The 27,432-nt window shown below is 34.4% G+C and overlaps 1 protein-coding gene across 1 annotated transcript in view; it reads right to left on the bottom strand.

Moving 5' to 3' along the window:
- Positions 1–27,432, bottom strand: part of LOC105256518 (mucin-17) — a 155,572-nt gene that overhangs the window by 10,120 nt on the left and 118,020 nt on the right. Inside the window, exons 10-12 of the mRNA XM_025406776.1 lie at positions 23,874–24,041; positions 23,716–23,796; positions 21,687–21,878 (exon numbers count right to left, since the gene is read on the bottom strand). Coding sequence (XP_025262561.1) covers positions 21,687–21,878; positions 23,716–23,796; positions 23,874–24,041 — 441 coding nt within the window. The remainder of the gene's footprint in view (positions 1–21,686; positions 21,879–23,715; positions 23,797–23,873; positions 24,042–27,432) is intronic.

Raw genomic sequence — 27,432 nt, 5'->3', positions numbered from 1 at the left:
TGACTTTTTCCGAAGATATTGCAGACTATATACAGGGTGTCCGTCAATTTTCGACCTTGACGAAATAAGGAAGTAGATTGGCGCAAATTAAGCAGGAAGGACCTCTATTGTTTTGTGATTGTCGCAATAATTAACGAAAAATTAAACAAAGAAGATCGGCCAATCTGCGTGAGTAAAAGCGCGCGGCGACGAGAGTCGTCCCACTGTAATTTGATACTACGAGCGCGGCGAAGCGGTGGGCGGATTGTACTCCGAGACATGATGGTGTGTGATATATCGCAATACGTACCGAAAAATGATCCGTCCTTTTTGTGGCGAGAAAATGATGCGCTATCATTTCCACACCACCTTGCGTGTCACTAGATAGCATGGTGCGCCTTTTTTATAGTGATTTCCCCCATAGGCCTATTCCACTCTCAATTTGAAAATTATTCAAAATGCCATTACTATACGCTTAAATGTAAAAAATTAATGGTGACAGTACCTTTATAAAAATTGATCCGTGGTTGAAAATCCCTCAATAAAATGTATTGCACCCGTTGATAATGATACGTTGATAAAATGCTTCAAGAATCCTTTCTTCATCTCGTACACGAAGGCAAACTGCTGGACCTGTTATCCCGATATTATGCACACCTAGTTTCACATAATTATTGCACAACACGTAAATTGTACAGCCACTTGGTTTTCGTGCACGCCTGGGAAATGATTCCATGTAAATTGCGGCCGCACGACAAGTATTTTCTCCCACTAGTCCGTATGCCACAATTATATCCGTATATTCCTGCAGAGTATATTTCATTTTCACTGTTAATTTACTACGCGAACACAAGATTTTTATTAAAACGTCTTAGCGGGAGAAAATACTTATCGTGCGGCCGCAATTTACATGAAATCATTTCCCGGGCGTGCATGAAAACCAAGTGGCCGTACAATTTTACGTGTTGTGCAATAATTATGTGAAACTGGGTGTCGTGCATAATATTGGGGATGCATAACAGGTCGAGCAGTACGCTTTCGTGTACGAGATGAAGAAAGGATTCTTGAAGCATTTTATCAACGTGTGCAATACATTTTATCGAGGGATTTTCAATCACGAATCAATTTTTGTAAAGGTACTGTCACCATCAATTTTTTATTAATTTAAGATACATTCAGCGTATAGTAATGGCATTTTGAATAATTTTCAAATTGAGAATGCAATAGGCCTATGGGGGAAACCACTATAAAAAGCGTATCATGCTATCTACCGCAAGGTGGTGTGGAAATGATAGCGCATCATTTTCTCGCCACTAAAAGGACAAATAATTTTTCGATGCGTATTGCGATATATCCTAAACTACCATCATGTCTGGGAGAGCGACCCGCCCACCGCTTTGCCGCGATCGTAGTATCAGATTACAATGGGACGACTCTCGTCGTCGCGCGCTTTTACTCACGCAGATTGGCCGATCTTTTTTATTTAATTTTTCGTTAATTATTGCGACAATCACAAAACAATACAGGTCATTCTTTCTTAATTTAAGCCAATCTACTTCTTTATTTCGTCAAGGTCAAAATTGACGGACGGATGTATATATACAGGGTGTCCCATTTTAATGCCCCACCCCAAATAACTTTCTTATTTTTAATTTTAGAAAAAGATGTTTCAGACAAAAGTTGTATGGTTTCGAGGGGGACATAAGATGGTACCATTAATTTGATCTTGAAGAGTCACATGAAGGTTACGTGAAGATCATTTTCAATTTCTTAAATGGAACACCCTATATATTTTTGCATATTCTTGTAGCTTATCTCGAGAGCTTTCCAAAACACTATAAATAAACATTTTTTCATCAAGTACTTTTCGAATTATGAGGCTTGAAGTAATTTCCTAATTTTACATAAACCATAAAATATCTTGTAAAATATTCATTTTTCGATTATCTTACCTTAATATTTTTATGTACAAAATAATGAGAGGAATCAATTGGTGTAAAGAAAACATACAGTTGTTTTTAAGAAAAAATATGGAATTGTTAATTGCAAATTACATATTTTTTTCTTAAAAACAACTGTATGTTTTCTTTGCACCAATGGATTTCTCTCATTATTTTGTACATAAAAGTATTAAGGTAAGATAATCAAAAAATGAATATTTTACAAGATATTTTATGGTTTATGTAAAATTAAGAAATGATTTCAAGCCTCATTACTCGAAACGTACTTGATGAAAAAATGTTTATTTATAGTGTTTTGGAAAGCTCTCGAGATAAGCTACAAGAATATGCAAAAATATATAGGGTGTTCCATTTAAGAAATTGAAAATGATCTTCACGTAACCTTCATGTGACTCTTCAAGATCAAATTAATGGTACCATCTTATGTCCCCCTCGAAACCATACAACTTTTGTCTGAAACATCTTTTTCTAAAATTAAAAATAAGAAAGTTATTTGGGGTGGGGCATTAAAATGGGACACCCTGTATATACAATATATATACAGTGTATATACATATATATATATATATACACAGGGTGATTCAAAATAACCATATTGTCCGTAAAATGACACATTCTTGAGTCAATTCTAAGACGATTTTTGCTTTGCAAAATTTTGTCCGACACTTAGTTTTTGAATTATTAAAGGAAGTAATTAACTTATGACGGGTCGGATACAAGAGGCAGACAAGGATGGCGCGATTCACCGTTTGATGCGAGTGCTTACGCGGGGCGCTCGCTGCGACCAGCTGGTTGCTACATACACACACACATGCGAATACATAATTCTTATTCTCTCTCTTTTCTCTCTCTCTCTCATTTGCTTACTCACTTGAAGTTATTATTACTCTTACTTAAATTATTATTTACTTTTTATTATTATTTTCACTTTAATTATTATTTTTTTGTATTGTACCGGTTTTTTTTCTTTTTACGAGAGAGGGGAAAATGCATTTTATGCATACTCACCGAGCGATCCGGTGAGTTATGTGGGACTCGAGTACCAAGTCGAATTACGAACTCGGTACTTCCTATCCACTAAAAACCCCTCTCTTTCGAATTTTCTCTAACACTGTTTATTTCATATCGCAAAATCTGTTTTTACACAACACCAAAGAATAGTTATTATTATCTTGTTCGATGTATTGCTGTAATTTCTTGAGAAATGAATTTTTGCGATAGATCGTACTTTCACTCAAATTGAACGTAGATATCACGTTCTAAAGGACAGAGATCCATACGAAATAATTAATCGAATGTTATTTTTTCTTTTATAAACTGTATTCTTTTATAAACTTCAACATAATCACATTCACATAATCACTGTTGGCAATTAAAAACCACTCGATTAAAGAAAGACACGCACACATACGTTATTACACGACGCGACAACGCGACGATATTTATCCGGCGACAACAAACAGCTTTTGGTTATGGTAGGTTACGGTAGGTTAAGGTACTTACCCCCCCCGACGGTGTGCCACCTTGACGTGGTGGGGGGGCTCAGCTCCCCCGCCGATCTTGGGTCTTCGGGGCTCGGGATCGGCGGGGGAGTTGCTAAGAGCACACCAATTGATGGGAGTCCGGCGCGGGGTTCGCCTCATGCTGCCGCGGAGGATGAAAGTGAAAGTGAAAGCGGCTAAGGGTTCCGAGCGGTAGAGCGGGGCTGGAGCGTAGGCTCGCCCTGGCCCGTGGAGGACCGGCCGTGTGTAACGAGTAACGAGTAACCCGACGTGATCGCGGGGGCGGACTCGCGTCGGAGTTGTTAAATGTTGGGTGTCCCTTGTGGAGTTGTTAAATGTTGGGTGTTCCTTGTGTTCTGGTTAAGGGTATCGGCGTGTCATTCGGTGTGTGAGCGTCTCGTCCACGTTAAGGGTGTGCATGTGTGTATGATTGAGCATGCCCGGGATCCGGTGCGGTGCCTCCCTCCCCGGATGGAGAATGGGAAAGCTCCCTTGGGAGTGAGTAGTTCGAAATTCGGAGGGGGAGGTGCCTCGCGCCGGTTTCCGGGTGAGTGTGTGTGCGTGTGGGTGGGTGCGGTCTCCCCCCCCTGCCCGGGCGGAGAATGGGAAAGCGCTCCCTGAGCGTGAGTAGTTCGATGTCCGGGCTGGGGGGGGGCTCGCGCCTCCTCTCGCGTGAGCGTGTGTGTGTGAGTGCGGGGGGGGATAGGTGCGGTTCTACCCGCGCCCCGGTGTAGAATGGGAAAGCGCTCTCTGAGCGTGAGTAGTCCGAAGCCGGGGCGCGGGGGGCCCGCGCCGTTCCCCGCGTGTATGAATGTGTTCCCGCTGCAGAGGGGGGAGGAATTAGAAGTGTCCTCCCCCCTGGCGCCTTGGGGGGGCGTGGGGTCGGTGCTCGAGCCTCTGGTCGCGGCGGGCGGGCCGGGCCTCGGGCGAGCTGGCGGGCCGGCTGGAAAACCGGGCAGCCTCCCCCGCCGAGTACGTCGCCCCCCCCCCCCTTGGTCGCGTGCCCGTTGATGTTACCGCCGGTCGGGCCATGCTCGTGGATCGCCCCTCGCCCCGCCGGGCTGCTGGCGACGGGATGGTATGATGTGGTGTGTGTTTGGTTGTCTTGCCTGTTTTGTTTTTTCTTGTCTACTTGTTTACGTGTGTATAGAAGTGTGAGTGAACGGGTATGGATGTGTGTGAGAATGGGTGTTGTGTCTTTGCCCGCTCGCGGTCGGGGCGGCCCTGGAGATAGCCGGGGTTCCCCCCGGCCGCAAGCGGTGCGATTACTACCGAGGGAGAGACGTCGGGGTTCCCCCCCTCTTGTCGGGGGGGGACCTTTTCGTCCCATACGTATCCGCCAGAGGGCGGAAGTGTTGCTGAGGATGGCCGCTCCCGGGGGGCCCCCCCTGGATTGAGGAGCCCTTGGGGGGGGGTCCTCCGGAATCGGCCGTGGAGTATGTTTTGCCCCCCCCTCCCCCTGGTTGGCGGTGGGCGGATGTGCGTGGAGTTAGCATCGCCATTTTGGAAAAAAATAAAAATAAAAATTGTGCTGAATTGTGCTAGGTTTGTGCCATGTTGTGCCGCAAAAATTAATCACATATCTTAAAAAACAAAGCGGTAGATCATAAAAATCACTTTTTTTGTCAGCACCGCCATTTTGTAAAAAAATAAAAATAAAAATTGTGCTGAGTTGTGCTAGGTTTGTGCTATATTGTGCCGCAAAGATTTCGAACGTATCTCCTCCCGTTTCAGAAAAAAAATTAAAACGTCAACTTTTGAAATGCAAAACTTTACAGCCTTATAACTTTCGATTCGAGACAGATAATCTAATTTCTCAAATTGTGCTGAGTTGTGCTCGTCAAGACGAACAAAAATAATGTATGAAAAGTCCCGCAACCTTCGAGGGGTGGCTGAGAATCTGTAAAAAAGGGTGAGGGTGAATAAAAAATTTTACTTTTTCGAAATTTCTACACTTGTGTCAGATTGTGCTAGTCGAGCACAACAACTTTCCCTAATGGCAAAATGACGTCGGACCACTGGAATTTGCCGTACAGCTAAAATAATATCAGTTTTTAAATGCAAAGCTTTTTAGCATGCTGTGGCAGATAAAAAAATTTTTAAATCAAGGCCAAAAAAATGTAAAAATAAAGAATAAAATTGTTGTTAAAGTAAAAATTTTTAAAATTAAAATATTGTATTTATTTAAATCCTATATATTATATATATATATATATATATATATATATATATATATATAATATATAGGATTTAAATAAATACAATATTTTAATTTTAAAAATTTTTACTTTAACAACAATTTTATTCTTTATTTTTACATTTTTTTGGCCTTGATTTAAAAATTTTTTTATCTGCCACAGCATGCTAAAAAGCTTTGCATTTAAAAACTGATATTATTTTAGCTGTACGGCAAATTCCAGTGGTCCGACGTCATTTTGCCATTAGGGAAAGTTGTTGTGCTCGACTAGCACAATCTGACACAAGTGTAGAAATTTCGAAAAAGTAAAATTTTTTATTCACCCTCACCCTTTTTTACAGATTCTCAGCCACCCCTCGAAGGTTGCGGGACTTTTCATACATTATTTTTGTTCGTCTTGACGAGCACAACTCAGCACAATTTGAGAAATTAGATTATCTGTCTCGAATCGAAAGTTATAAGGCTGTAAAGTTTTGCATTTCAAAAGTTGACGTTTTAATTTTTTTTTCTGAAACGGGAGGAGATACGTTCGAAATCTTTGCGGCACAATATAGCACAAACCTAGCACAACTCAGCACAATTTTTATTTTTATTTTTTTACAAAATGGCGATGCTGACAAAAAAAGTGATTTTTATGATCTACCGCTTTGTTTTTTAAGATATGTGATTAATTTTTGCGGCACAACATGGCACAAACCTAGCACAATTCAGCACAATTTTTATTTTTATTTTTTTCCAAAATGGCGGTGCTAACTCCACGCACATGGTGGGCAGTCCATTAGGACTCTGTGCCCCCCTGGGGGGGGAGCGGCAACTAGATGATGCTGGGACGGTAGTCCCGCTACAGCGGAAGTGTCGAAGGACGGGCGCCTGTGGCGCAGCCCCATCCGGCCGGGAGAAGTAATGTGATAAACGTTTCCTCCCGGCCGGTAAGAAACGGGGCAATGGATGGACTTCCGGGCTCCTTCTGAGCCACCCACAGGGGGGTGGTTTTAGTGGGTAACGTACGGGGGAGTGGGCGTTTTCACGCCTGCCCCCCATTGCACTCAGTCCCACAGTACCCCTGGGCCGACCCAGGGGTCTGCATAAAGCATTTCCACCTCCCGGCCAGCGAAACAAAAAAAAAAAAAAAGGTTAAGGTACTAACAGCGCTGTCGAACGTGAACATGTACTTGATTGAATACGCGACAATTTAGCGTATTATTATCATATGATATTTATACATCGTATGATATTTGTTTTAAAATTAGTTAGAATAAATAAATGTTTAATACTTTCACTATTAATGTTAAATATTATTTATTATTAACACTAAGTATTATTATTAAATATTCTTAAATATTATTATTAATATTAAATATATTCATTTATTATTATTAAATAGTATTATTAGTATTAAATATTTATTTATTATTATTAAATATTATTTTTAATATTAAATAGAGAGGTTCGCCATGATGGAATGGGCAAGGTGATAGGTGTGGAAGAGAGAGGAAAAAGAGGAAATGGAGGTAGTTGGGAGAAGAGAAGATAGTTGGAAATGGAGGAAGAGATGGAGATGTATCAGAGGAATAGGAGGGTATGGAGGCAGCAATAGAAAGAGAGTGGATGGAAAGTTTTTGAGAGCTGAAAGTCGGAGCAAAAGTGCTGAACTGGGAAGAATGGTGGAAGGAGGGAAAGAAGAAGGAGTAGAGGGAGAGGTAGAGTGCGTTGGAAAAAGAAAGGGATAGTCAGAAGGAGAAGATGGACGGCAAGGCAGGAAGAGGAAGAGTAGCGGAACGGCTGAGATGGAGAGTGGAGATGGCGTTAGAGGCTGGACGAAGAAAAGCGAGCGATCAATAGATCGATGCGTGGGTCGATAAAAGAGATACGGAGAGTACGGGATTGCGGCCGAGATAGAGAGTGAAAGAGATACGGAGAGCACGGGGTTGTAGTGAGGAAGATTGGAAGGACGGCTAGAAAGATAGAAAGTGGTGGGATTGCGGAGGAGCTGAGGGAGTTGAGGAAGATTATGGAAGAGATGGTGGTGGTGTTGAAGAAGTTGGCAGAAATGGAGAGGAGAGAGGACGTTGGACAAAAGAGTGCGGGAGTTGAGGACGGAGAGAGAAGGAAGATAGAGAGAAAGGAAAGGGAGAGAGGGAGGAGAAATGTAGTGTGGGAAGGAGTAGAGGGAGGCAGTGCGAAGGAAAGGAGAAAGTTGATGGAGGGGATTGTGATGGAGGAGAAAGGTAGAAATTTGTGAGGTATGGGAGAGGAAGGGCGGGAACGATGCTTATTGTAAAGATGGGGAAGTTGAGAGATAGGATAGAGTTATTGGAGAGAGGCTGAGAAATAAGGCAGAATTGGGGAATGGGGATGGATGAGGACTTAATGATGGAGGAGAGGAGAGTGAGATGGAAACTGGTGGAGAGGGCAAGGTTGGAAAGGGTGAAGGGGAAGGTAGTGGTAACGACGAATAGGAGGATATGGATAAATGGAAGTGCATGGGGATGGGATATGGAAAGAAATGGGTGGTATGAGGAAACAGAGGAGATGGAGGGGAAAAGTGATAAATAGATAAAGAGGGAGAGAGGAGAAGGAGGGGCAAGATGGTAGGGAATAGGGGGTAGGAGAGGGAAGGATAGGAGATGGAGGAGAAGGGGAACGAGTAGAGACAAGGGGAGAGAGTAGGGACAGAGAAGAAAAGTAGGAAAGGGTAGGAGAGGGAGATAAGAGAAAGGGAGGAAATTGAAGAGAGTGGAGAGGAATCGCTGCTTTTGTCTATTTTCGTAAGTTTTACCGTTATGTTCGGTTACAGGAAGAGGAATGGAAAGGAAAGAACTAGAGCAGGAAGAAACGGAGACGAGACAGGAAGGGAGACGGGATAGGAAAGGCAAAGCTCAGGAGCGAAAAGGAGAGGAAGAAGAGGGAGATGGAAAGTGGAGCATGAGCAGAAAGGAGGCTTAGATAGGGTAAGAGGCTTAGATAGAGAAGGGGTCAGAGAGTGGAAAAGGGGGTGAGGGTCGGAGAGAGAGAGAGGGGAGGGTACGTAAAGAGGGTGCGGGAATCAGGATGTAATGGTCGCACAATAGCCAGGTCAGGGGGGATGTAAGTTGTTGGAGTTGTAAAAGGTTCGGGAATGCTCCTTGTAAAAGCGCCTTGTAATTCCTGAGGGGCAACAACAAACTATTCTATTAATATTAAATTATTATTATTTATTTATTATTATTAAATATTATTATTAATATTAAATATATTTATTTGTTAATATTAAATATTTATTAAACTATAATATTATCTGATTGAAAATCGATAATCAATAATAATATGAAAATAATATGAAAAAATATCATTAAATTCTGGCGTTTCAATCTCTCTTGCTTTTTTCTTATGGTTTTAGAAACGAAAGAAAATGTCCCAAATGTTCAAAAATATTGGTCGCTCTGAATTCGTTTTTAAAACTATAAGAAAAAAGCCAGAGAGATTAAAACGCCAGAATTTAATGATATTTTTTCATATTATTTTCATATTATTATTGATTATCGATTTTCAATCAGATAATAGTTTAATAAATATTTAATAATAATAAATAAATATATTTAATATTAATAATAATATTTAATAATAATAAATAAATATTTAATATTAATAATACTATTTAATAATAATAAATAAATATTTAATATTAATAATAATATTTAAGAATATTTAATAATAATACTTAGTATTAATAATAAATAATATTTAACATTAATAGTAAAAGTATTAAACATTTATTTATTCTAATTAATTTTAAAACAAATATCATACGATGTATAAATATCATATGATAATAATATTATACGCTAAATTGTCGCATCTTCAATCAAGCACATGTTCACGTTAGACAACGCTGTTAGTACTTTAAGCTACCGTAACCTACCATAATCAAAAACTATTTGCTGTCACCGGGTAAATATCGTCGCGTTGTCGCGTCGTCGCGTCGTGTAATAACGTATGTATGCGTGTCTTTCTTTAATCGAGTGGTTTTTAATTGCCAACAGTGATTATGTGAATGTGATTATGTTGAAGTTTATAAAAGAATACAGTTTATAAAAGAAAAAAGAACATTCGATTAATTATTTCGTGTGGATTTCTGTCCTTTAAAACGTGATATCTACGTTCAATTTGAGTGAAAGTACGATCTATAGGAAAATTCATTTCTCAAGAAATTACAGCAATACATCGAACAAGATAATAATAACTATTCTTTGGTGTTGTGTAAAAACAGATTTCGGGATGTAAAATAAACAGTGTTAAAGAAAATTCGAAAGAGAAGGGTTTTTAGTGAGTAGGAAGTACCGAGTTCGTAATTCGACTTGGTACTCGAGTCCCACATAACTCACCAGATCGCTCAGGAAGTATGCATAAAATGCATTTTCCCCTTTCTCGTAAAAAGAAAAAAAACGTACAATATAAAAAAAAATAATAATTAAAGTGAAAATAATAATAAAAAGTAAATAATAATTTAAGTAGGAGTAATAATAACTTCAAGTGAGTAAGCAAATGAGAGAAAGAGTGAGAGAGTGAGGGGGAGAGAGAGAGAGAGAAGAGAAAGAGAATGAGAATTATGTATTCGCATGTGTGTGTATGTAGCAACCAGCTGATCACAGGGAGCGTCCCGCGTAAGCGCTCGCGTCTGACGGTGAATCGCGCCACCCTTGCCTGCCTCTTGTATCCGACCCGTCATAAGTTAATTATTTCCTTTAATAATTCAAAAACTAAGTGTCGGACAAAATTTTGCAAAGCAAAAATCGTCTTAGAATTGACTCAAGAATGTGTCATTTCATGGACAATATGGTTATTTTAAATCACCTTGTATATACAGGATGTCGGGGAAAATTTTGCAGTCACGAAGTAAGGAGGTAGATTGGCTCAAATTAAAAAGGAAGAAGCTACTGTTTTGTGATATTCGGAATAATTAACAAAAAATTAAATAAAGAAGATCGGCCAATCTGCGTGAGTAGATGCGCGCGGTGACGAGAGTCGGCCCACTATAATCTATACTAGGCGCGCAGCAAAGCGGTAGGCAGATCGCTCTTTGAGACATGATGGTGGCGTGCGATATATCGCAATACTGCGTCGAAAATGATCCGTCCTTTTAATGGCGAGAAAATGATGCGCTATCATTTCCACATTACCTTGCGGTAGATAGCATGTTGCGCTTCTATTTATATTGGTTTCCCCCATAGGCTTATATTCTACTCTCAATTTAATGTGAAAATTGTCCAAAATGCCGTTACTGTACGCTGAATGTATTGTAAATGTAAAAAATTGATGATGACAGTATCTTCACAAAAATTGATCCGTGGTTGAAAATCCCTTGATAAAATGTGTTACACACGTTGGTGAATAATCCGTTATACGTAAAGCGTGATGTACCGCGTATCGTGAAAAACCAAATTTGTGTGCCACACGACGCACGCTAGTTCCAGAATTTTCATAAAATGCTTCATGAATCCTTTCTTCATCTCGTACACGAAGATGCTGGACCGGTTGTCCTAATGTTATGCACGACACCTAGTTTCACATAATTATTGCACAACATGTAAAATTGTACGTCCACTTAAGGGGAGTGTCACAACTGTCCGGAACTGATTTGATTCTCCTTCAAATATGTTGCTAAATACATAAATCTAAAAGACACGTATGTTTTTATATGTGCGGATTTTGAGTTTTAAGGGATGAAACACCCCTTTGAAGAAAAACGGTATTTTTCTTTAGAATCGAATATCTGCTAAACTATAAGAGTTAAAGAAAAAAACGTGTAACAAATTTTAATGGCTTGAAGAGTTATATAAACAAATTTTTTTTTATTTTAAAAACCCGCACCACTTAATTTTTTTTTCAAAATTAAAATTTTTCTACCTAATTTAAAGCTTATTTTTTTCCAAATTCAACCATGTGTAATAAAGTTATGTTACGAAATATTTTCGAAAATTAGTTGTAAACGCTCTCGTATATACGCTCATCCGTGCTATGTGCGTAAGTAATTACCGTCGAACAATAAGATATATAAAAAATGTTTATGTATAATTTTTATTTATGTTTTCTATGTATTTATAACTACGTATTGTGTATATTTAAATTTAAAAAAAAAATTTTAAATATTATTAATAAGAATTTTTCTAAATATACCCCCCAGGTCTCTTATTATTTTTTAAATATTTAATTTCTTCTATAAAAATTAAAAACAATTTTTTTCCAAATTTATCTACCTATAATAAAACTATTTTACATTTGAATTTTGCGAATACATGTTGCAATATTTGGCATAAACAAATTTTATATCTTACGTTAAACGAATGATAAGATAAGATTATGTGTACATACGTGTTCCAGATAAGTTATAATTTTTACAATTGAATTTTTGCGAATAAAAACATGTCGCAATATCTGGCATAAACAATTTTATATCTTACGTTAAATGAATGATAAGATAAGATTGTGTACGTGTTCCAGATAAGTTATAATTTTATAATTAAATCTTTGCAAATAAATAGTACATGTCGCAATATTTGGCATAAACAAATTTTATATCTCATGTTAAATGAATGATAAGATAAGATATGTAATTATGTACGTGTTTCTGATAAGTTAATATAAATTCATGTAGCAGCATCATTCTCGCAGTCAATGTAGTCTTTTCGTTGTAATAATATCTGTGTAAACTATTTTTCTATTGCATATAGAAAGCAAAATTTAACATCTTTGAATAAGATTATCAATCCGCTTAACGTTGTTAGATTTTTATTGGTGTCAATAAATTCAATATATCTAACAGAAACATCAGTAATTGAAGCAGAAGTGGAATTAAAGGAAAACATAAAAAAAATATTGCTGGATAGTGTTTTTCATTATAATGGGTTGGAAGTAACGGAAGAAATATATTTTGATTATGAAGAACCTTATAAATTACATAGTTTTGAAATAATTGAAGATGACGAAGAAGCATGGCATGAAGATAATTTAAATTCTCATCCTCATTTTTCAAATGATGATACAAATTTTGATAGTTCTTATAAAAGACGAGCTGTTGAGTATTGGCGACATCGGGACATTGATGAAAACAATAATGACAAAAAAGGAATCGTTCTCTAAAAGTAGTACAAAGTAAATTTAGAAGAGTTTCATCTGAACGTCAGTTAAGGCGATGGGAAGAACAAATACAATCAGGTGGAAGTCGTATAGAAAAATTATCTTACATCTCCAAATTTACACATGATATTATGTAATTTACACATGATGAATTTATTGCAGCTGTTAAATCAAGATTCATGGTTCATGATATTGATCTAAAAAGATGGGCTTTACAAGCTCAAGAAGAAATAGGAAATTTAAATCCTATATTTAAGGCATCTCACAGTTGGATAGCAAGATTCAAGAAGTCTCACCGAATTGTTTCAAGAACAGTTACGAAGTTTGTCACTAGAAGAACATTAGAAGATTCTGCTGATTTGCAACAATCAGCTAATGATTTTTTGGGAAGAGTAAAACCTCTTATTGAACAGTTTGGATCTGAAAATATTTACAATTCAGATCAAAATGGTTTCCAATTGGAAATTCATTCTTGAAGATCATTGTCTAACCAAGGAGAAAAGAAAATAGAACGTGTCGTGCAATCCATATCATCAACAACTCATTCATATATGATACAACCAATAATATCCTGTAATGGCAATTTATTGTCACCTTTATTTATTGTATTAAAAAAAGCTAATGGTAAATTTGGACCAAGAGTAGAAGAAAATTTGTTTAAACCAGAAAATGTTATTGTAAAAGCATCGAAATCTGGTAAAATGACATCAGGTATTTCATTTTTATAATTACTTTCTTTAACAAACTTATTTCATTTAACAATTTAATAAGAGTCATAAAAAACTATTAAATTAACATTTATATTTTTTACAGACCATTTTAGAATGTGATTAGAAGAAGCTTATTTTGCAAATATTAGTCCTAATAGCGTTCTTCTTATTGATTCATGGACTGGACATTGCCCCAATACTATTTCGAATTTAACACCTCCAGGAACACATATTATTACTATGATAATAGGAAATTACAACCATTAGATGTTTATGGATTCAGCATTTAGAAAAATTTTGCTAAAAGATTTTCAGATATAGTTTTACTGTTGGAAAGTTATATAAATTTACATGAACGAAATAATATAATAAAATTACAATCTTTAATACATAATCAATTGTCATCCCCACGATATCAAAACTTATTTAAATATTCGTGGTTTAAAAGTGGTTATACGAATGAAAGACCAGACGAATTTGAAAATCCAGTACTCTTTAGTTTCGACGAAACTTCAACAAAATGTGATATCGAAGATTGCACTAATATAGCTGTAGTAAGATGTTCTTGGTGCAAGAAGTCATTAGGCTTGAAACATTTTTTTGTCGAATATCATTATTGTAATGTGTATAATGAGTGAATAATATAAAATACAAATATATTTTTTTTAATGTAAATATGTACAATACGTAATTATAAATACATAGAAAACATAAATAAAAATTATACATAAACATTTTTTATATATCTTATTGTTCGACGGTAATTACTTACGCACATAGCACGGATGAGCGTATATACGAGAGCGTTTATAACTAATTTTCGAAAATGATATTTCGTAACATAACTTTATTACACATGGTTGAATTTGGAAAAAATAAGTTTTAAATTAGATAGAAAAAGTTTAATTTTGAAAAAAAAATTAAGTGATGGGGGTTTCTAAAAAAAAAAAAAAATAAAAAATAAAAAAGTTTTGTTCATATAACTTTAAAGTACTCTTCAAGCCATTAAAATTTGTTGCACGTTTTTTTTCTTTAACTCTTATAATTTAGCAAATATTCGATTCTAAAGAAAAATACCGTTTTTTTTCGAAGGGGTGTTTCACTTCTTAAAACTCAAAATCTGCACATATAAAAAAATACATATCTTTTAGATTTGTGTATTTAACAACATATTTGAAGGAGAATCAAATCGGTTCCAGACAGTTGTGACATTTCCCTTGTTAGTTTTCGTTCACGTCCGGGAAATCATTCCACGTAAATTGTGGCCGCGCGATAAGTATTCTCCCGTTAGTCCGTATGTCAGTTGCGTGTTGCTAGCGTATGCACTGTTGGCAACAGCCTGCGAGAGCTAAGACGGTTTTAGTAAAAATCTTGTGTTCGCGTAGTAAATTAACGGTGAACATGAAGTATACCCTGCAGGAATATACGGATATGACTGTGGCATGCGGGCTAGCGGGAGAAAATACTTATTGCGCGGCCGCAATTTACGTGGAATGATTTCCCGGGCGTGGACGAAAACTAAGTGGACGTACAATTTTACGTGTTGTATAATAATTATATGAAACTGGGTGTCGTGCATAATATCGGGATAACCGATCCAGCAGTGTGTCTTCGTGTACGAGATGAAGAAAAGATTCTTGAAACATTTTATGAAAATTCTGGAACTAGCGTGCGTTGTGTGGCACAGGAATTTTCGCGATACGCGATACATCACGCTTTACGTGTAACAAATTACATCCGTATCATTACCAACGTGTATAACACATTTTATCGAAGGATTTTCAACCACGGATCAATTTTTGTGAAGGCACTGTCATCATCAATTTTTTACATTTACGGTACATTTAGCGTAACGGCATTTTGAACAATTTTCACATTAAATTGAGAGTGGAATAGGCCTATGGGGGAAACCATTTTAAAAAGAAGTGCACTATGCTATCTACCGCAAGGTGGTGTGGAAATGATAGCGCATCATTTTCTCACAAAAGGACGGGTCATTTTTCGGCGCGGTATTGCGATATATCGCACGCCACCATCATATGTCGGAGAGCAATTCACCCACCGCTTCGCCGCGTGCCTAGTATAAGATTATAGTGGGACGACTCTCGTCGCCGCGCGTTTCTACTCACGCAGATTGGCCGATCTTCTTTATTTAATTTTTCGTTAATTATTGCGAGTATTATAAAACAATAGAGGTCCTTTTTAATTTGAGCCAATCTACCTCTTCACTTCGTGACTGCGAAAATTTCCCTGACACCTTGTGTGTGTGTGTATATATATATATATATATATATATATATATATATATATATACATACAGGGTGATTCAAAATAATTCCAGTGGCCGTGAAATGACACATTCTTGAGTCAATTCTAAGACAATTTTTCTTTTCGCAAAATTTTGTCCGAAGCTTAATTTTTAATTATTAAAGGAAGTAGTTAATGCATGACGGGTCTGGTATAAGAGGCAGGCAAAGATGACGCAATTCATCGTCAGACGCGGGTGCTTACGCGGGGCGCCTGCTGCGATCAGCTAGTCGCTACACATACAGACACACATGCGAACATGCGAACATACATTCTCTCTATCTGTTTGTGTGTCTCTCACTCTCTCTCTCTCTCTCTCTCTCTCTCTCTCTCTCTCTCTCTTATTCGCTCATTCACCTATAATTTTTTTTACGAGAGATGGGAAAATGCATTTTATGCATACCCACCAATCGATCCAGTGAGTTATGTGGGATTCGAGTACCAAGTCGATTTACCACTTCGGTATTCCCTACCCACTAAAAACCTCTTTCTTTTCACAAATTTTCTTTGACACACTGTCCCTCTGACTTCCCGAGATCTGTTTTCACATAACGTCAAAAAATAGTTATTATAACCTTGTTGGATGACTTTTGATGTATTGCTGTAATTGCTTGAAGGAGAAATGAATTTTCCGATAGATCGTACGTTCTCAAATTTAACGTAGATATCACGTTGCAGAAAACAGAAATCCACACTAAATTATTAACTGAAAGTTTTTCTTCTTTCATGAACTGCATTCTTTTATACACTTTAACGTAATCACATTTATTTACTTACTTGATGAGACGAGAAATTTACTAATGACTCTATCACTAACCTCTATTAATCACTGTCGAATAATAACCGTTGGCGATTACAAATCACTCGATAAAAGAAACTCGCGCGTTACTACACGAGGCGACGACGCGATAATGCGACGATAATTACTCGGCGACTGCAAGCAGTTTTTTGTCATAGTAGGTTGCGGTAGGTTAAGGTACTACTGGCGGATGTCGCGCATGCTTATTAGCGATTGGTCGCGGGAGGCGAGGAGGGGCGCAGACCTCCAGCGAAGATCGTATAAATTAAACGCATGATCGATGATGCAATCAATAAGTCTGCGGTTATCAGCGATTATCAATAAGCCCGAAGAAGATATGGCAGCGTACACAAATCAAGAATACTACGACATGCTGATGGCACTTGGCGAGTGTCACGGGCAGCAGAATCCTACTGCAAGAAGATACGCCGAATTATATCCAAACTGAAGACATCCATCGGGTCATGTCATACTTGGAGCAGCTCAAAGACTATACGAAACTGGCAGTGTCCTGCCGAACAAACACGACGCTGGGAGAAATCGCGGCGTTAGAAATGTACGGAACACAGAGAGAGTTATACGTACTTTCGAGGATAATCCCGAAACGAATATTCGGGTAGTCGCTCGAGAACACGATTTATCCTATACAACCGTACAAAGAATATTAAAAGAAGAAAAGTTGCACGCGTTTCATTATACACGCGTGCAGCATTTACGACCAGCAGATTACCCTACAAGACGAACGTTTTGCGAAAATTTTCTGCGAAACGTCGATCGAGATCCCAGATATTCCTTTCGTGTGATATTCAGTGATGAATCGCTATTCACACAAGAAGGAATTTTTAATGTCCATAATATGCACTTTTGGAGCGAAGAAAATCCAAGAGTCACGCGATTACGAAATTTTCAAACTCGTTGGAAGATTAATGTATGGGCTGGAATAATGGGCACTGAAATGCTTGGTCCAGTTATTCTTCCAGACATTTTAACTGGAAGAACCTACGTCGATTTCTTAACAGAAAATCTACCACATTTCCTGGAAGATGTGCCATTATTTGAAAGAAACGATATTATCTTTCAACAAGACGGTGCTGGGCCACACAACGTCAGAATCGTTACGAATTACTTAAACGAGAATTTTCCTGGACGGCCCGATACGTTGGCCCGCAAGATCTCCGGATCTCAACCCTCTAGATTTTTTCTTATGGGGATACTGTAAGGAAATAATTTATAAAACGCTTCCCGAAAATATCGAAGATCTAGAGACAAGATTACGATTTGCTATTTGGGATATCGACGAAGAAATAATGGAAAACGTCGAAAGAAATTTATTAAAACGCATGAGAGCTTGCGTTAGGATGGATGGCGAGCATTTTGAGCATCTGCTCTAAAATTTTTTTAAACAATCCGCTCTTTTCAGAGCGACCAATATATTTTCACGTTGGAATATTTTATTGTGAGCAGAATAAAAATAAATTTTCCCAAATGTAATTTGTTAATTATTCTTGCGATTGACTTAAATCTTCGCATCGTGAATGCAATAGTTTCGAAAATGTAATAACGTATAACACATGCTTTTTAAAATAATAATTATTTATTATGATTAAAAATAGTTATTATTTATAATAAATAATTAATTTTTTTAAGTACGTCATTATACGTTTCATGTTTTCTACCGCATTCGCAATGAGAAGGTTTTAGCCGATTGTTCGTCTTATCGCGTCAATCACGCGCCACGCGCAAGTCGTTTATTGTTAGATGTCGCGTTTCTGGCAACATAACCGTCGTGGTCGCGCAGTCTCCGCGGTTCGTCGCTTCGCGTCGAGTCATGTGTTCTTTGCATTCGCGTTTCTTTTAAAGTAATTTTTAGTATTAAAACGATGTGAATCGAGTGAGTAATAAACAGTAAACTCGTTATCGCATAATCTGTGTCAATCGAGTGTAAGAGTGTTTCGAAGCGAGAAAGTTTCGATGTGTCGCGCATCTCTAACAATCAGGGGTGCAGCGATCTAATAACCGTGCAGCAGTTAACAACAATACGTAGCATGAAGATTCGCTACGCTGCTACAAAGTGAGTGAGCAATAAGTAAGCAGGTGAGTGAGTGAGTGAGTGAGAGACTGAATGACAGAGTGTATGAGTGTTGTAAAAGAGAGAAAGAGAGAGAGAAAAAAGTGTATGCGTACATGCGTGCGCGTATGTGAATGTCTGTCCCTCTTACCCTCTCCCTCCTCTCTCTTGCTCTCTTTCTCTCTCTCTCTCTCCCTTTTACGCACACACTCCGCCATACACACATCGCGTGTAGCAATCAGCTGATTACAGCGTTCGACGGTCAGCGATCCGGAATAACTTTTAATTAACATTATTTTAATTAACATTATTTTAAGGAACACGTATTCCTGATGTAATTCTAAGACATTTTCTTCTTTGCCAAAATTTTATTAAAGTATAATTTTATGTTATAAGATAAAATAGTTAGTGACTCATGCAGTGGTAATCACCTGTCGGGTGATCAGCTGCGCCCGCGCTCGCGGCGCGCCGGGCTGCTCCTGCCTGTCTTCTGTACCCGACGCGTGATTTACTAACTATTTTTGCTTATAACTCAAAAACTACGCTTCAAATCAAATTTTGGTAAAAAAATTGTCTTAGAATAGTGTCAGGAATACGTCATTTTAAAGGCGGAAGATTTTCGGGATCACTCTGTATACAGAGTGAGGCATCTAAAACAGGCCACCTGAATAACTCCGTTGGTAAGCCGAATACAAAAAAATTGTTCAGACAAAAGTTGTATGGTTTCAAGGGGGACATATGATGGTGTCATTAGTTTAATCTTGAAGAGCCACCCGAAGGTCACGTGAAGGTCAGCTCCAACTTTTTAAATGGGACACCTTATATGCTTTTGCATATTCTTGTAGCTCATCTCAAGAGCTTTCCAAAACACTACAATTATGTTAGTTTTCATTAAATACTTTCCAAGTTATGAGGCTTGAAATCATTTTTTAATTTTACATAAACCGTAAAATATCTTGTAAAATATTCATTTTTCGATTATTTTACCTTAATACTTTTATGTACAAAATAATGAGAAGAATCAATTGGTGTAAAGAAAACACATAATTGCTTCGAACAAAAAAATGTAATTGTTAATTGCAAATTACATTTTTTTGTTCGAAGCAATTATGTGTTTTCTTTACACCAATTGATTCTTCTCATTATTTTGTACATAAAAGTATTAAGGTAAAATAATCGAAAAATGAATATTTTACAAGATATTTTACGGTTTATGTAAAATTAAAAAATGATTTCAAGCCTCATAACTTAGAAAGTATTTAATGAAAACTAACTTAATTATAGTGTTTTGGAAAGCTCTTCAGATCAGCTACAAGAATATGCGAAAGCATATAGGGTGTCCCATTTAAAAAGTTGGAGCTGACCTTCACGTGACCTTCAGGTGGCTCTTCAAGATTAAACTAATGATACCATCATATGTCCCCCTTGAAACCATACAACTTTTGTCTGAACAATTTTTTTATATTCGGCTTACCAACGGAGTTATTCAGGTGGCCTGTTTTAGATGCCTCACCCTGTATATGTATGTGTATGTATACAGGGTGCGCAAAAGTCTGGATACACCTAAATATCTCACAAACGGTGCATTTTAGAAAAAAATGTTTCAGGCAAAAGTTGTTTGGTTTCGAGGGAGCCATAAGATGGTACCATTGATTTGACCTTGAAGAGTCATTTGAAGGTCACGAAAAGGTCACCTTAATTTTTTTAAATGGCACTCCCTATTTTTTATTACATATTCTTGTAGCTGATCTCGGGAGCGTTCCAAAAAACTATAATAAAATATTTTTTCGTTGAGTATTTTTCGAGTTATGAGGTTTGAATAATTTTTTAATTCTACATAAATCGTAAAATATCTAGTAAAATATTCATTTTTCGATTATTTTTCCTTAATACTTTTATGCACAAAATAATATGAGAAATCGATTGGTGTAAAGAAAACACATCGTTATTTCTGAGAAAAAATATGTAATTTGCAATTAACAATTACATATTTTTTTTTTAAACAACTATGTGTTTTTTTACCCCAATTGATTTCTCTCATTATTTTATACATAAAAGTGTTAAGGCAAGATAATCGAAAAGTGAATAATTTACTAGATATATTACAGTTTATGTAAAATTAAGAAATGATTTCAAGCCTCATAACTGGAAAAATACTCAATGAAAAAATTTTTATTATAGCGTTTTGGAAAGCTCTCGAGGTCAGCTAAAAAAATATGTAATAAAAAATAGGGGTGCCATTTAAAAAAATTGAGGTGACATTCACGTAACCTTCAAATGACTCTTCAAGGTCAAACCAATGGTACCATCTTATGGCCCGCAAACAACTTTTTCTTGAAACATTTTTTTTCTAAAATGCACCGTTTGTGAGATATTTAGGTGTATCCAGACTTTTGGCGCACCCTGTATATGTATGTATACTACTAGTCTTATCCGATTTCTCTATACATATATATATATATATATATATATATATACATATATATATATATATATATATATATATATATAATTATATATATATATATATTTTATACGATAAAATTTTATTATTTAATTATCAACTTTATATATCTGTAAAAATCAATTCTATATAGTAAACCATATATTATATTGCATGTTTTATGAATGAGAAATTACAATTAATCAGTAATTTATTATGTATATTGTTATGTATGTCACATTTCATTTTATTGCTTTAATATAACTTTAATATAACAATGTTTATTTAGGTTTAATAGATATATTTAATTAGGTCTAGAGGATTAATTTGAAAAATACAAAAATGTCTAAATTTTAAACTTCCATATCAATCGACTTCTTTGATTGAAGAGTCATTGATTCAATATCTTTTCAGATGATGATTTCTCACTGTAATTATTTTATATAACTTTTTCTTCTAAATGTAACAATTTTAAAACATCAATTATTTAATACAATTGCTTCTTTAGTATTATTATATTTCTTAACATTCTTTTAATATTAGTTCAGTTTCATTTTATATGAATAATTAATCGTCATATGTATTATGTATTATTAATATGTACCAATTGATTCGATGCTACAGATGCTGTTTGCATAGGTGAATTGGTGGTGATACCGAATATCTGTTCGAGAGGATCTTTCCAAAGAAAACCGGGAAGTGTTGTTACTATACCACTACCCGATTGATTATTTAGTAAATTTTCAAAAGATGGGATCGATGTCCTAGATGATGCTACATCTTCGTTCACAGAGGTCTAATAACAAAATTAAAAGAAATAATTGATCATTATAATGATAAGTAATGACAATTATAATTTTAATAATAATTAAATATAATATATAATATATAATTTTATATAATATATATATATATATATATATATATATATATATATATATACAGGATGATTCATATAAAGTGATCGAATATTAGCTAAAATTGAAGAGCTATGAAAAAGTTTTTATACCAAAAGATATTTGACACAAAGGGGGATATCGTATGGTACAAACAATATTTTTATAGATGAAGGCATTAAGGAGATTTCAAGATTAACTTAATTTTTTTAAATGGAACCCCCTACTTTTTATTACGTATTCTGTTTATTACGTATTCTTATAGCTTATCTCGAGAGCTTTCCAAAACACTATAATAAAGTATTTCTTTATTGAGTACTTTTCGAGTTATGAGACTTGAAATAATTTAAACCATAAAATATCTAGTAAAATATTCATTTTTTGATTATCTTACTTTAATACTTTTATATACAAAATAATGAGAGGAATCAATTGATGTAAAGAAAAAACATAGTTGTTTCGAAAAAAAAATATGTAAATTGTAATTAACAATAAACATATTTTTTCTTAAAAACAACTGTATGTTTTTTTACACCAATTGATTACTCTTTTGTATATAAAAGTATTAAGATAGGATAATATAAAAAGGAATATTTTATAAGATATTTTATGGTTTATGTAAAATTAAGAATTGATTTCAAGCCTCATAATTCGAAAAGTATTTTATGAAAAAATAATTTATTATAGTGTTTTGGAAAGCTCTCGAGGTAAACTACAAGAATATATAATGGAAAATAGAGGGTTCCATTTAAAAAAATGCACTTCCGTTCTGAATCGCCTATTTGCGGCCGGAACCAGAAGTTGAAAATATCACCATTTGATAGAGCGCATCCGATTTATAAAGAAAGTGTTTTTACTTTTTTGAAATAACCACTTCTCTAGTTTTTAAATGGGTGGTACGGATGCTCTGAAACACCCTGTATATATACAATACATATATATATTAATTTATTTATTTATTTTCTATAGCCCGCGATAATTTCAATTTATATTTAAAATAATCATAGTTTATATTTTAGTATATAATGGAATTTTTCTATTGAACCAATTTCTTCTATCGAAGAAATTTTTGTTATATATAAAGTTTTTTGATTTTTATTTATTATGAAGTCACTTATATTTTTCTTAATTTTTACAAACAAGAGATTTATTTCGTGAACTAGATGTAATTTATTATTAAAATATATCACAATACGTTTATCACCAATAATTATATAATATTTTTTAATAATATATCAAGCTGATAAAAATTACGAAAATTGTATTTCTAAAATATAAACTATGATTATTTTAAATATAAATTATATATATATATATTATATATATTATATATATTATATATATGTATATATATATATATATATATATATATATATTTATTTATTTATTTTCTGTAGCCTGTGATAATTTCAATTTATATTTAAAATAATCATAGTTTATATTTTAGAAATACAATTTTCGTAATTTTTATCAGCTTGATATATTATTAAAAAATATTATATAATTATTGGTGATAAACGTATTGTGATATATTTTAATAATAAATTACATCTAGTTCGCGAAATAAATCTCTTGTTTGTAGAAAATAAAAAAAATATGAGTGACTTCATAATAAGTAAAAATAAAAAAAACTTTATATTTAGAAACAAGAATTTCTTCGATAGAAGAAATTGGTTCAATAAAAAAATTCCATTATAAAGAAATTATCATACTAAGTTTTACAATTTAACTACTTACAGCGACTGAATTTATTTTCACATCGATCACTTTTGGATTGATATCAGGTGCACCATTGATCTGATAATTAATAAATTTATCCTGAAATATTTATAGCTATGTCAAAATATTCTTTTTATGCTTAATCATAATATAATTCCACATTTCTCTTACTCTACCTGTCCGATATATACAGAACTGTGTTGATTAGATGTCACTTTTTTTCGAGAAGCTTCATTAGTTTCGCGATCCGAGATGATAAAAGAGTCAATTGGCTTTTGCAGTTTACTAAACATCGAAGCTGTATTTGGCAGCGTATTCATTCGGGTATTTAATAACATATTATTCTGAAAAATTTTTATCACACATTTATAATTGTCAAAAAATAACCATAATATGATGACTATTCAAACATAAAGTTTATAATTGTTGTCTTCTTTAAGACATAGTGTTAAAAAGCTAAATGTAGTATTTTGTTATTGTCTGATATTAAATAATGAAATTCCATTTATTTTTTGTGCACATTATTGAAAAGTTTTATGTTTTAAATGCTTTTATGACAATTATTACTCAAAGAACTGTAGAGTTAAAAGAAATCTTTATTTCTTTTAATATTTTTTTATATAGATTTACTATATCTTGTATTGTTTTATCGGTAATTATTTACATAACAGATATTCCCCCCCCCCTTATCTATGAACATGATTTTCAGATATGTAAGGTGATATTGCTGATTAATATTCAATTTTTTTTATTTGGCGATCTTTCGGTTTTCGAAATATTTGAAAAGTGGTTTATTGACAAGGAGACACTATATGCTGCTCTTTACAATTTCCATAAAATTTGCAATAATAATGGAAAATACTAATAATAATGGAAAATATCTAATCAATATATGTAAAGTTGTTTTTTTGAATTGGACCAAAAAATTGATATAAGCAGTTAAAGATTGATCCTTTTCGTAATATAACATTTGAGCCATCACAAATATTAAGTTATCATGGCTCAGCGACCATAGCGTTAAGGTAATGTTTCATAGGATACCGTGTATCTATATACAGTATATGTAACTTTGATAATAATCGTATATCTATATGTGCTGGGATTTATTTGCAACTTTCGGCCAAAATTCTTAGCTTACGCCTACTGTTCCTCTCCTACCGCTTGTGTCTTAGCGATCGCGCCGCCGGTCGCTCGTAACTAAGGAGCGCTCAGGAACGTGCGCGTCATAAATGCAAAAAGTAGGTTTGAATTAACTTAGTTTTTTTTCGGGGTAGGGAAGCAGGATGTGGGGTAAACTCTCTCCCCTGCTCTGACATTCACTTTACAATAAAATAAAAGTTCATAATGTATATATTACTTTATATACTACTTAATATATACATAACCTAATCTAATTTAATTAAAACTTAAAAGCAAAAATTTGGGATTGATTATTTTTTCAAAAAAAGAATATGCAGAAGATAATGCAGAGTCCCTCCCTTGCTCACATTTACTTTATAATAAAATAAAACTATAAAATATGTACAGAGTGTCCAATTTTAATTGTGCACACTGATTAACAGTGCAGAAAGTGGTTAGATGAAAAAATGTTTTGGACAAAAGTTGTAGGATTCAAAAGCGGATATCTGATGGTGACATTGGTTTGACCTTAAAATAATTTATTAATTTTACATAATTTATAAAATATCGCAAAATATTCATTTTTCTATCATCTTATTTGAATACTTTTATGTATAAAATAATGAAATTAATTGGTGTAAAGAAAACACGTAATTGTTCCTAAGAAAAAAATAAGTAATTTGTAATTAATAGTTACATATTTTTTCTTAAAAACAACTGTGTTCTCTTTATACCAATTGATTTCTCTCATTATTTTGTGCATAAAAGTGATTGAGATAAGATCATAGAAAAATGAATATTTTACGATATATATATATATTTTTTTTATACATACATACATATATACACATACATACATATATACACATACATACATATATACACATACATACATATATACACATACATACATATATACATACATACATACATACATACATACATACATACATACATACATATATATATATATATATATATATGTATGTATAAAAAATATGATTATAAAAGTATAATTATTAAAAATTATTAAAAAAAGTTGAGATTGCGAGGACTTGAACTTTTCTCGCATGTAGACGACAAAATATGAAATGCGCGCCTTAATCTACTTAGCCATCGCGCTTCACGCATATTTCACCTAAATTACTGAATTTAAAATGCAACTATTAATTAATTTTCTCATAAACAAAGGCCCATGAATCCAAACCCTTTCAGTTTTGTTATACCTAATCTCTCTCTTCGAATAAACTACTCGTTCGATTTGATATTTCATAATTCTTGCCATCTTCTTGTAATAACATGATGGATTTTAATTGCAGTATATTTCGATGTTATAATAGTCAATATGTTTGCAATCGATAAGAAACAGGTGTAATATTAAATTGAATATTCTTCACAATACATGGTTCTCACAGTCATTTGGATTTACAAAGGATATGTCGATTTGTAGCGTATTTTCTTACAATTAAACCACCGCGTCAAAATTTTCTTCAATGTGAACTTGCATTTTCTACACATATTATTGTTAATTGATCGATTTTCTGTCATGAGATATAATTATTGAGTATTCACTTTATTATTAAGTTTTCATTATTATAAATTCTTTTTTCTAAGTTTATATTAATTGTTTTGTAACACGTCATCTACAATGGCAGTAGGATTAATGGATTAAAGCTGTAACTTAAGGAATTGACCAATCACAGTCAAGCATTAAGAGAATACTCGACTATGATTGGTCAATTTATTGAGTTGCAGCTTTAATGCATTAATCCTACTGCCATTATAGACGACGCTTAATAGTTATGTATTCAATAAGTAGACTCAACGTTAGAAAAAAATGGAGCTGAAGGAGAAATTGTAGAAATTGATGAAGCAAAAATAGGAAAAAAGAAAAATAATTAAGAATGACTCATAGAAGGACAAGGGATATTTGGAGTATTCAAAGATCAATAACTTAATTGTTTATTGAACTCGTAAATAATCGCTCTGTTGACACATTACTCGATGTAATAAAAAAACGGATAAAATCCGGAACAACAATTATGTCAGACTATTGGAAATTCCATAAATATTTGCACAACAAAGGCTATGTACATTCAACAGAATGATAAAATAAATTTCATCGACGCTACGACTGGTGCACATACGCAGCATATTGAACGCGCTTGGCATGAAACTCGCGCAAATATTCCTCGGTAACGAAATTCGAAAAAAATATTATATAGGATATTTAGCTGAATTCCTATATCGTCGTCATTATAATTATATGATGAACGAATTGATGTTTTTCTTGATAAAACTTCATATTAGCAACGACCTCATAAATTTCGATGACCTTGACATATCACCTTGTTACCAAGAACATGTCCCTAAGTGACAAAAGATTTTTAGCCATCGCTCGTTATTTATAATAAAATTATAAATAGTTAAAGATAGTAACTAACCGATATATAATAGTAATGTAAACCTCGTTTTGCATGGAAAACTCTATGGAAAATCTCTATAAAATTACACAATAGATTGTATAGTTTTACATTGAAAACAGGGAACACACATACACACACACAGTATAGAGTAAATCTTGTTTTATGTAAAAAATTAAAAATCCATGCGGAA

Source organism: Camponotus floridanus, unplaced genomic scaffold (genome assembly GCF_003227725.1).
Source record: "Camponotus floridanus strain SB8 unplaced genomic scaffold, Cflo_v7.5 scaffold153, whole genome shotgun sequence".
Classification (NCBI taxonomy): Eukaryota; Metazoa; Arthropoda; class Insecta; order Hymenoptera; family Formicidae; genus Camponotus; species Camponotus floridanus.
Note: the sequence above shows the minus strand (reverse complement) of the source record. Positions and strands in the feature narration are given on the sequence as shown.